Source organism: Capricornis sumatraensis, chromosome 15, assembly GCF_032405125.1.
Source record: "Capricornis sumatraensis isolate serow.1 chromosome 15, serow.2, whole genome shotgun sequence".
In the NCBI taxonomy this organism is placed as follows: domain Eukaryota; kingdom Metazoa; phylum Chordata; class Mammalia; order Artiodactyla; family Bovidae; genus Capricornis; species Capricornis sumatraensis.
Window position 1 is genome coordinate 63,481,736 of NC_091083.1, and position 12,241 is coordinate 63,493,976.

General features: G+C 50.1%; 1 protein-coding gene across 1 annotated transcript; it reads left to right on the forward strand.

Annotated features, from left to right (window-relative positions):
* The first annotated feature begins 4,543 nt into the window (after nucleotides 1-4,543).
* SRXN1 (sulfiredoxin 1) lies at nucleotides 4,544-11,531 on the forward strand. Its single transcript, XM_068987338.1, has 2 exons — nucleotides 4,544-4,766; nucleotides 9,372-11,531. Exons 1-2 carry the CDS (start codon nucleotides 4,554-4,556, stop codon nucleotides 9,573-9,575), a joined length of 417 nt encoding a protein of 138 aa, XP_068843439.1. The 5' UTR covers nucleotides 4,544-4,553; the 3' UTR covers nucleotides 9,576-11,531.
* The last annotated feature ends 710 nt before the right edge of the window (nucleotides 11,532-12,241 follow it).

A 12,241-nucleotide genomic window follows, 5' to 3' on the forward strand; every position in this document is an offset into this window, starting at 1 on the left:
AACTGCTCATTAGTGTCCTCTATACTGGCATTTCTCCCTTCCCTAGTCCATCCTGGGCTCACTTCCTACAGCAGACTGTCTTCGAAAGATGGTCCCAACAATATCTCGTTTGTGGGAACAAGCCCTTTTAGGACCTTGCTTCTCTTTCCATCAAGACATGGAATCTCTGTACCTTCCCTTGAGCCTGGTTAGGGTCAGGGTGGTAGTGTGAGAGCTCCTACAAATAGAACACCACAGAAATGATGCCATGGGACTTCCAAGACTAGACTGGAAAGGCCATGAAGCTTCTGCCAAGTTCTCTTGGGACACTCATTCTTGAAAGCCAGCTGCCATGCTATGAGGAAGCCCAGGCCACATGGAAAGGCCCCGTGGAGGTGTTCCGGCTGACAAGCAGGATGGGCCAGTGCACGTGTGAGTGAAGACACCTCGAGATGATTCTAGCCTCAGCCATCGAGTCACCCCCAGCCACTGAGTCACCTCTCAGCTGATGGCCCAGACATTGCAGAGAAAAGACAACCAGTGCCCACGGTGCCCTGCCTGAATTCTTGACTCACAGAATCTGTGAGGATAATAAAAATGGTCGTTTTTATGCCACTGCATTTTGCAGTGGTTTGTGTTACAGTGACATAATAACTAGAGCAGCTCCCCAAGAAAGTACCTGCACACAAGTCCCAGTCTCAGCGTCTACTTTTGGGAGAACCCAAGCTAAAACAGAAGAATATCGTTAGATCCCAGAATTTCTCCAGCTTCCAGTCGCATGCTTACCTTAGCCGCAGTGGAAGGTACCACATCTTAATCCCAACACAAGGATCAGGTCTTCATGTCACTCATTTATGGGTGGTGGTGTTCAGTCACTCAGTCGTGTCTGACTCTTTGCGACCCCAAGGACTGCAGCACTCCAGGCTTCCCTGTCCCTCACCATCTCCCAAAGTTTGCCCAAGTTCATGTCCGTTGCATTGGTGATGCCATGGATAGTTTAGGGATAGATGGGCCAAAATAATGGAACTGCTGATTGGCCAGGTCCTCTTCCCCCATCAGTCCTCCTTTCTCATGGAATCTTCCCCAAAGCCACACAGGAAAACAAGGTTGAAGTACCAGGCCTTGCCAGTTCTGTTTAGGGATCAGAGGCCATGATTTTCAGAGGAGGGTAAACCTTCTTAAGCCCAGAGGTGAACACCAATTAAGCTAAACCAATCAGTGTAAGGCTTCCGAGGTGTAAAGAATCCAATGCAGGAGACTCAGGTTCAATCCCTGGGTCAGGAAGATACCTCCTCCTGCCGTCCTCTGTAGGAGGAAATGGCAACCCACTCCAGTATTCTTGCTTGGGGAAATCCCATGGACAGAGGAGTCTGGTGGGCTACAATCCACAGGACTGCAAAGGGTTGGACACAACTGAGCAACTGAACATGCATGCACACAATCAGGGTAATTCCTCTCTCCTTTCCAGGGACTGGTTTAGGCATGGAAATATGATGAGACATGAGGCAAACACTCCTGGGCGGAAGGGTGGGGAGGCAGAGGATGGTCACTAAAGGCTTCTTCAGTCTTAAAAAGAGGGGCAAAGGGATGTCAATGTCCTAACTTCCACCTTTGAAAGCCGTTGTATACGATGCTTGAAGCTACAGCAAAACATCTTGGGACCATGAGGGGCAAGCATGAGGATAAAAACAAGAAGGAGGAGGATGGTACAAAAAGCTGGAAAGAACCTGACATTGTTCAATTACCTCTTCACCAATCATGGATATACCTGCCTCTAGAAATCTTAATTATGTGGAAATACAAGTCTTCTTAAGGCTTACAATTCAATTTTGAGTTGAACCATAGGTATCTCAACATACAGAATTTGTTGCCAGGAGTGGGGGGTTCTCACTGGGCAAACTATGATGAAAGATTCAGGACAACTCTCCATTTTTCCATCCCAGGAGCTGTTCCCTCTTTCTTCTTACTTTCTGAGAGGAGGAAGTGGTTCTAAGGGAACAACTTCCCTCTTGATGAAATTCTCTAATTACCAGTAATTTGGGGGCTGAGGGAAAGCCCAGGTGGCTCAGCAGCAAAGAATCCACTTGCCAGTGTAGGAGACACAAGAGACTTGGGTTTGATCCCTGGGTTGGGAAGACACCCTGGAGAAGGAAATGGCAATGGGCTACAGTCCATGGGGGTCACACAGAGTCAGACATGACTGAGTGACTGAACACACGCACGTGTGCCGGATTCCTTCCTAAACACTGTGTGTTATTTTCATTTACTCTCCCTGGCAAGTGAGTAAGGAAACCAAGACACAGAGAAGTTGAGTATCCCACCACAGACACACACACACACACACACACACATCACACTGGCTAGTCGGTGGTGGAGCCAGGACTTAAATCCATCCCATTCAAGTGACTCCAGATCCTATACCTTAAACCATCACCTGCTTCTTCCCTGTTTCCCCTCTCCAGAACCAAGCCACTTTCCAGTATGAATAACCCCTCCTCCAGGAAGTCTTTCCTGGTTCTCCTTCAGCACTCTGGGTGTCGGGATGAAACCTGTCATCTTCCTTGATTATCACTATGTAAGCACTGATTTAGGCTTCCCTAGAGACTTCACTTTCACTTTTCACTTTCATGCATTGGAGAAGGAAATGGCAACCCACTCCAGTGTTCTTGCCTGGAGAATCCCAGGGACAGAGGAGCCTGGTAGGAGGCCGTCTATGGGGTCGCACAGAGTTGGACACAACTGAAGCGACTTAGCAGCAGCAGCAGCAGCAGCAGTGGCTCAGTGGTAAAGAATCTCCTTGTAATGCAGGAGATGCGGGTTCGAACCCTGGGTCAGGAAGATCCCCTGGAGGAGGGGATGGCAACCCACTCCATTATTCTTGCCTGGAGAATCCCATGGACAGAGAGCCTGGCAGGCTACAGTCCACAGGGTCACAAAGAGTCGACCACGACTGTAGCGACTTAGCACACACATTGCCCTCTAACAGCCATTATCTCCAAATGTTTTCACAATTCCCTCACTATCATTTTACAAAAGAGAAGGCTGATGCTTTTTCCTCTTGCCTGAGACCACATAGCCAGAGAGTGGCCATTTGGGATCTTAACCCAGGCCAGTCTGTGCCAAAGTCTTAATGTTGCCACAGATGCTAAAACACCAGAGATTAAAACCAGGAGCCTCTGCCTGCCTCCCTCTGGCTCCAGAGAACACTGGGTGCTGAACCTGGGATCAAGGGAATAGAGAGCTTTAAACAGAAGAGAGTGGGGATAGCAGTCGGCCCATTTGGACCTACGTCATGGGCTTCCCTGATAGCTCAGCTGGTAAAAAATCCACCTGCAATGCAGGAGACCTGGGTTCTATCCCTGGGTTGGGAAGATCCCCTGGAGAAGGGAACAGCTACCCACTCCAGTATTCTGGCCTGGAGAATTCCATGGACTCTATAGTCCAGGGGGTCGCAAAGAGTCGGACATGACTGGGCGACTTTCATTTCACTTCACATCACCACCACCCCTTGCAGCCCAGGTGTCGTGATCTGTAAGCAGGTGTTTAGTGGCCTGAGACTCTGAGCTCAGCATTTCATTTCCAGGGCCCTACCTTGGACAAGTGCTTCAACAACCATGTCAACTTTCTCAAGGCACTGTGGGGATGAAAGCAGACAGTTATTGTGGAGGTCAGGGCAGTGCCCACACACTGTCAGCACCCTTCCAAAAGGCTCCCTGGGACTTCCCTGGTGGTTCAGTGGCTAGGACTCCACGGGCACAATGCAAGGGGCCTGGTTGGCCCATCTCTGGTTGAGGAACTAAATTCCGCATGCTGCAACTAACACCCAAAGCAGTCAAATAAATGTATACAAAATGTTCCCTGGAACCCTGGTTCAGCCACTTACTAGGCCCATGACCTTGGGGGAAAACCACTTAAACCTCGATGTGCCTCAGTTTCCTCATCCGTAAAATGGGAATAATAATCATACCTAGCTGGTAGGGTTGTTTGAGGTTTAAATAAGGTAATGTACATGCAAAGTGTTTAGAACAGTGCCTGACACAGCACCACATTCAGCAGATTCCTAGTATTACTGTCTTTGGTATTAGTATCACCTCCGCGGCTATCACCACTAGCGCTCCAAGGGCTGGGCGGCCAAGCTCCGAGTTTTGCCGACTCACCCTCGCTGGGCACGTCCGGCCCCCTCTACCCTGTGCCCCCGCCATGGGCCTGAGTCACCCTGGAATGTGCGTCACCCGCGCCCCTCCCACTCCATGACCTGCAGACTCACCCTGAGTCAGCCTGCCCGGCCACTTCCACTCCCGGGACGCCGCGCGGCGGAGGGCAGGCGGCGAGGCGCCCCCCAGCGGAGGGCCGAAGCCGCGAGCGCGTCGGGCAGCCGGGGGCGGCAGGAGCAGAGCTCCCGCAGGGGCGCTCGCTGGTGGGCGGGACCACCCTGGGGCCAGGGGAGGGAGACGCTCCGCGCTGCCCGGCTGCGCCCCCCTCCGCCCGCGCGGAATGGTACGGCCCGCCCGAGGTTAAAGCATCGGGGTGGAGGTGGCGCGTCCCGCGACGGCCTAGGCAGCGGCGACGGCGGAATGATGGGTCTCCGAGCGGGAGGAGCGCTGGGAAGAGACGGGGCGGGCCGGGGGGCGCCCGAGGGACCTGGGCCGAGCGGCGGCGCGCAGGGCGGCAGCATCCACTCGGGCTGCATCACCGCCGTGCACAACGTGCCGCTGAGCGTGCTCATCCGGCCTCTGCCGTCTGTGCTGGACCAGGCCAAGGTGCAAAGCCTCGTGGACACAATCCGGGTGAGGCCCCGGGGAAGCCGGCTGTTGGGAAGGCTTCGGAGGAGGGAGGTCGTGCTGGACGCGAGAAGGGACTAGTTCAGTTTCAGTCGAACTCAGCCTTTGCTCTGTGACCTTGAGCACGAGTTTGGGCCTCTCTGGGCCTCTATTTCGTCATGGAGCAAGGAGACTGGAGGAGGTCATTAAAATAACTGTCTCTGACTCCTATAAAGGTAGCACTTGATATGGGCTTCCCTGGTGGCTCCCGGTAAAGAATCAACCTTCAATGCAGGAGACCTGGGTTCCATCCCTGGGTCGGGAAGACCCCCTGGAGGAGGACATGGCAACCCATTCCAGTATTCTTGCCTGGAGAATCTCATGGACAGGGGAGCCTGGCAGGCTGCACCCCATAGGGTCACACAGAGTCCGACATGACTGAAGCGACTAAGCAGCAGCAGCTTTTTCATACCAACCCTGTAAGGTAGATACTACTATAGTTCCTCTTACAGACAAGGAAATGAGGCCCAAGAGGATCCAAGCAGCTTGTCCAAGGTCAGGCATTTTAGAAAGTGGCACAGCCTGGCCCCAGTGCCCAGCTGCATGGCCAGCACATAACCTGTGTGGTCACTTCTGGCTGTGGCAGTGGGACTGGGGGTGTCCTGTCTGCTGGGAAGACCTTGTTTGAACTGGAACTGGGAGAGAATGGGGTCAGCCACATCTCAGAGAGAGAGCTCAGGAAGGTTGGGGTGATCCTGGAGGGAGGGGACATGAGTGTCAGGTTAGGCCTGCGCAGCATCATGTCCGCAGCCCCCAGACCCTCAGAAATGGCCCCAGGAGACCCCGAGGCCCCACCAAACCTCTCTACTGCTTGCCTGTTGTCTTTCAGTCCTAGAGTTTACACTGCTGCTTCCACTGTCTGGAACTGCTTCCCAGAGAGCTGCAGGGACTGGTCCCTCGCTTGGGTCAGGTGCCTGCCTCCTGGCAGCCCTGGCTTCTCTAGATCTCCCATTAACCTGAGTAGTTAGTTCGCCTTGAAAGCATAATTCAGGATAACGCCTGAGTTATGTTATCCGTGTGTTTGTTTGTGTTTTATTGTCTCCCCTCCCCATCTCATTTGAACTCCAAGGAGCTGGGATTTTGTCTGGTCATAGCACGAGCACGGTGCCTGGCTGTTTGTGATAGATCTGTCCAGGGATACTCTCTCCTACCCCTGGGCCTTTGCACAAGCTTTTCCCCGCTGCCAGAGATACTCTTTCATCTCCTCTTTACTGTTTCTAACTCCTTCTTGGTCTTCTGTCAGTGTTAGTGTCTTCCTTGACAGCCCTTGTAGGGTTAGGGGCCTCCTGTGGGCCCCCAGCCACCTCCATACCTGTCAGCACATCTCTGATCCCGTACAGCCGGGGTGTAATGGCCTCAGACACCTGTCTTCCACACCAGCACCATACCTTCTGGGAAGCAAAAACCAGGCCTGGCTTTGTTTATAGCATGTATTAGTTTTCTAGGGCTACTGTAACAAATTCCAGAAACTTAGTGACTTAAAACCAAGATTTTATTACTTTATAGTTCTATAGTTCAGAAGTCCAGAATGGGTCTCATGGGCTAAAATCAAGGTATCAGCAGGGCTGCATTTTTTTCTGGGGTCTCTAGGGGAGAATTCATATCCTTGTCTTTCCCAGCTTCTAGAGGCCACCCACATTTTTGGCTCATGACCTCTTTCCTCCACCTCGGAAGCCAGCAACATTAGATCTCCTCTTGCTCCTCTCTGTTCCACATTTAAGGTCTCTGGTGATTACTTTTGGCCCATCTGGACAACCCAGGATAATATCCCCATCTCAAGATCTTTAACTTGATTCCATCTGGAAAGTTCCTATCCCTTGGGAGTAACATATTCACAGGTTCCGGAGATTAGGATGTGGACATCTTTGGGGGCTCTTATCCTGCCCACCCATCATCAGAGCCCTGACACCCAGCACAAGGCTTGCCTGGCACAACTGCCTCTCTTTGCTGCTGAACTGTCAGGCAGGCTGTGCTCCACACCTAACTTATATCAGCTTCCCAACTGCATCAACAGCCTATAGGGTATCTATTCCCATCTTACAGATAAGGAGCAATGCCCACTGGCAAGGCCCCTTGCTTACACCTCCCTCCCTACCCAGTCACCTCCCTCCGCCCTCCAGCTGCTCTGTGGAGGAGCTGGGATTTAAATTCAGGTTTGCTTTGTGCAAGAGCCCCAGCTCATAACTGCTGGGCCTTACTGCTTAATAATAACTTTTGGGATAAATGGAAAAATGAATCCATCAATGCAGCCTAAGAAGAGACCGCTTTAGGGCCAGTGTGGGAGGCCTTCTAGCAACTTACTTAATTCCATCTCCCCTTACTCCATCCCACCCTGCCCCAGACTTTCCGTCTGTAGAGGTCCACCCACTCTCCATCTGGCTACTCAGGCCCTGAACAGGAAGTTAGCTTAGATTCTCTTCTTCCTCTTCTCACATTCACCCCTCCCCTGGGATCTGCCCCCTGAACATGTTGCAGACCTGCCCACCTCTCCCTGTCCTCTCAACGCCCTCACCTAGGAAAGCCTCTTCTGCTGCATACCTGCTGGGGACTCGCCTCTGTCCTCCCTGCTTTTGTCTTTGTCCACCTCACCAAGGCTGCTTTCTCATCACACCTTTCTAGAATGTCCCTCATATCATGTCACCCTCTCCTATTTAAAACACTCTAGGACCTAAGAGGTATAAACTTGCATTTATAAAATAAATGAGTCGTGTATGAAATGTGCAGTGTGGGGAAGATAGTCAAAAACTACGGAATATCTTTGTATGTTGACAAATGGTAACTGGACTCAATCATGGTGATCATTTTGAAATGTATCAGTTCAGTTCAGTTGCTCAGTCGTGTCCAACTCTTTGCGACCCCATGAATTGCAGCACGCCAGGCCTCCCTGTCCATCACCAACTCCCGGAGTTCACTCAGACTCACGTCCATTGAGTTAGTGATGCCATCCAGCCATCTCATCCTCTGTCGTCCCCTTCTCCTCCTGCCCCCAATCCCTCCCAGCATCAGAGTCTTTTCCAATGAGTCAGCTCTTCGCATGAGGTGGCCAAAGTACTAGAGTTTCAGCTTTAGCATCATTCCTTCCAACCAGAAACTAACATAGTGGTGTACATCAATTATACTTCAAAAACAAACAAACTCGTAGAAAAAGAGGCCAGATTTGTGATTACCAGAGGTAGGGGTGGGAGGGGGAGGGTAAAGAGAAGGAAAATTGTATGCAGTTGGTCACAAGGCACTAACTTCTATTATGAGATAAATAAGTACCAGGGATGTAAAGTACAACATGATAAATATAACAAACACTGTTGTGCATTATATATGAAAGTTGTTTAGAGAGTAAGTCCTCAGAGCTTTCATCACAAGGAGGCTTCCCTGGTGGCTCAGATGGTAAAGAATCTGCCTGCATTGCAGGAGGCTTGAGTTCAATCCCTTGGTTGGGAAGATCCCCTGGAGAAGGGAATGGTAACCCAGTATTCTTGCCTGGAGAATTCCATGGACAGAGGAGCCTGGCGGGCTGCAGTCCATGGAGTTGCAAAGAGAGAGGCTAATACAACTGAGAGACTAACACTTTAGTCACAAGGGAAAAAAGTTTATTTCCTTAATTTTGTATGTATATGAGATGATGGATGTTCACTGAACTTATTATAGTCATCACTTCATGATGTTTTAAGTCAAATCATTATATTTATACATTTAGCTTATACAGTGCTGTACATCAATTGTATCTCAATAAAACCTTTCTGGCCTCTTCTGTTCCACAGACCCCTGTGGAACAGACCCCTGTCTCTTCTGGTTACGCTGGCCTCTTTGCCATGCCTGCAATACAGTGAGCTTGTTCTGGCCTCAGGCATTTTGCATTTGCTATTCCCGCTGCCTGGAACGCCCTTCCCACGGGTAATACACACTGTGTATTACTGAGCCGATTCCATGTGCTAAGTGTTGTTTGAAGCACTGTGTATCTGTTAACTCATTAAACCCAACAGTTCTATGAGGTGGTTGTGTCATCTTCATCCCCATCTGGGGCAACTGAGGCACACATATGAATTGCCAAAGGTCACAGAGCAATTAAGTAGCGGAGCTGAGATTTGAACTTGGCAGTCAGGCTCTTTCTCTAAAGATTCCACCTCTCTGTCTTCCCCAGGGGAGTTCTCTGTGTTCAGGTCTCTGCTTCATTGTCACCCCCATCGTTGTCATGACAACCTGTGTTATTGTCTTCATAGCATTTATCACTCTAGCAGCCATGTGCCCCATGATGGCAGGGGCTGTGTCTGTACCTTATTCCCAGAGTCTAGAACAGTGCCAGGTAATATATACGTGGTGTGATAAACGGTTAACAACCTGGGGGTGGGAAGAAGCCCTGATTTGCAGTATCTGCCAATTGGTGTAAATACTCTTACCATGACTGATTTTCATGCTACCAAGGTCAACGAGCTCAACAAAACTGACCCTATAACTGTTGCCTTTCACAAACCAGCGTGAGCACCCGGAGGAGTTCAGCCCAGGTTAACAAAGTCTGCTTTGCAAACTGTCCAACACGGTGCCACGCTCATTCACCCTGTGTCCTCTTGTCTCCAGGAGAATCCAGACAGCGTTCCCCCGATCGACGTCCTCTGGATCAAAGGGGCCCAGGGCGGTGACTACTTCTACTCCTTTGGGGGCTGCCACCGGTATGCAGCCTACCAGCAGCTGCAGCGAGAGACCATCCCCGCCAAGCTTGTCCAATCCACCCTCTCGGACCTAAGGGTGTACCTGGGCGCTTCCACACCAGACTTGCAGTAGCAGCCTCTTTGACACTTGCCACCACTAGCAGGAACCTGGAAGACACGTGGCCTCCAGTGGACTAGCCCCCACAAAGGTGTAGCAGGAGTGCATTCTGTTTGTGCGTGGCAGGTGGGTCTGGCTTGAAACACCCTCTTAGCTAGCTGCAAGACCTTGGACTCATGACTGAACAGTATGGGAGCTCCACTTCCCACCTTGGGGAAAATGGGGTCCTGTGTTTGCTCTTGAGGAATTATAGAGAGCTGAAATAAGAAAGGAGATGGATTTGGAGAGTCATATGCTACTGGCTCCAGATTCCCAAGGACAAAGATCCTTCTGCATTTCAGTCCTTGTATTATATCATGTGAACTCATTCATCTGCAAGTGAAGGAAAACCTAGGTTACAGTGACTTAAACAAAGTGAAGTTTGCTTTTCCACATAGCGTGAATTCTGAAGACAGCTGGCTAATGGTACTGGTTACACCACTCAGCAATGTTAGGGCACACGTCTCTGATCCTTTCAGCCTTTCCCTCATTGCTTGTCACTTCACAGTCACAAGATGGCTGCTGTACCTCCAGCAATCATGGCTGTGTCCAAGGAAGAAGGGAGTCAGGGAGGAGAAAGGGCCCAGCCAGCTGGATCCATCAGCTTCTATCAAAAATTCAGGACTTTTCCAGAGGCCTGTTTCCTGCTCTCTTCCCCTGTATATTTCTATAGATCTCCTTGGCGCAAACCAGGTACAGTAGCCACCCCAACTCAAAGAAAGCTAAGACAGCAGGAACACAATTATCACAGTTGAGTAGATCAATCATATCCCATCTCCTAGAACTCTCACACAGCCTCCTAAAAAATATTGGAATCCCATTGCCAAGAGAGAAATGAGAAATTGTGTTTCAGTTAGCCTTTGCTGAGAAACAAACAATTCCCAAACTTGGCAGCTAAAAACAAGTTGTTTATTTGTCTACAATTCTGTGGGTTAGCAATTTGGGCTGGACTCATCTGGGCAGTTCTACTGATCTAGCCTGAGGTCACTCATGGGGTTGTATGCAAATCAACTGTCACCCAAAATGGCCTGCATGATCTCAAATAGCCTGACTCCCTTGTCTGGGCCGTAGATGGGCTGTTGGCTGGGTGATGTGGTTCTCCTCCAGGTGGCCACTCCACCAGTTAGTTCAGGCTTATTCTCACAATGGCATCAGGGCTGAGAGGAAGAGAGAGAGAGAGAGAGAGCAGTGGGACATGCATGGGGGGGAGGAAGAGTGAAAAAGATGGAGAGAGAGGAGAAGCTGCAAGGGTTTTTTGAGTTCTAGGCCAGAACTGGTGTAACATCACTTCTGCTAAGTCCTTTTGGTCACAGCACATCAAAAGTTTGGCTCATATTCAAGGGCTGGGGAAACAGACTATACCTCATGGAGAAACTACAAATGATTTGTGGCATTTTTTCTACCTATCATAAATGACTTTGGATAGCAAATAACAGTGTTTCTTTGTTTCTTTCTTGCATGGGGCCTGGCTCTGTCCAGGCTGAAGTCACTAAGACATTGTCCTGGCCCTGCAGAGGGGAAGAAGTGAGGGGCGGTGGATGGGTCTCTCCTAGGGCTGGGCCCACTCTGGGAGGGCCCTCAACATCTGTACTCTGGTAGGTTAGGGCGGGTAGGCCAGGTAGGACACTCCAAAGGAGCTTCTGAAATACTGTAGTCCTGTGGGGAAGGGAAGAGGCAGAGGAAGGGTGCAGAGTGAGGTGGACCTTACTCTTACTGCACTGCTGAGGTAACTCCATCACGTGGCATTTTCAGACTTCATTTTCTCCAGCTCAGTAATGAAGACAACAGCTTTCCCACCCATTCTCTGTCCCAGGGATTGATGACTGAGGTGACCAATGGAATTTAAAAGGGATGTAGTCTTAAATGCAGTGTGATATCCTGGATTGGAACTTGGAACAACAGCAACAAAAGGACATTGATGGAAAAACTGGGAATCTGAAGAAGGTCTGGATTTTAGTTAATTTATACAAATGTTGATATTGGGATAGGCTGGGTGCAGAGTATATGGGAACTCTGTACTGTATTTACAGCTTTTCTGTTAATCAAAAATCACTTCCAAATAAAAGTTTATTTAATAAAAAGAGAGGGGTAATTACCTTAAACCAATGGTTCTGGTTCACAAAATAGGTTTGCTGAATCACAGATGATCAGACTGCACCCCCAGAGTTGCTGATTCAGAAGGTCTAGGGTGGAGCCTAAGATGCTTTTCCAACAAGTTCCCAGGTGATGTTGATGCTGCCAATCAGGGACCACAAGCTGAGAACCACTGATCTAGACTGTGTTGCTTTTTTTCAAGTATGGTGACAGCCCTTCACCTCCAATGGAGAAGAAGGAATTGGGTCCCAGGAGATCCATGTTTTGGAACTAGCTTGTGTACCCACTCCATATGACACTGGACAAGCCCATTCCTGGGGCCTGTTCCAAGTTGTCTAATGGACTGTCTACCCTGAGGTTTGTAGTGGCGGTTGGGGGCGGGGCGGAGGGTAGCTAAGGACATACTTTATAGGCTGCAGTCAGGACTTGCTGCTTCTCATGTGAGACACCCACCTGAATCCACTGAGTAGCAGGGTGGTTACCCCTTCTTGGAACGATTTCCCTTCCTACAGATAAGGCCCAAGCAGGCAGCGCTAGGGGTACTACTG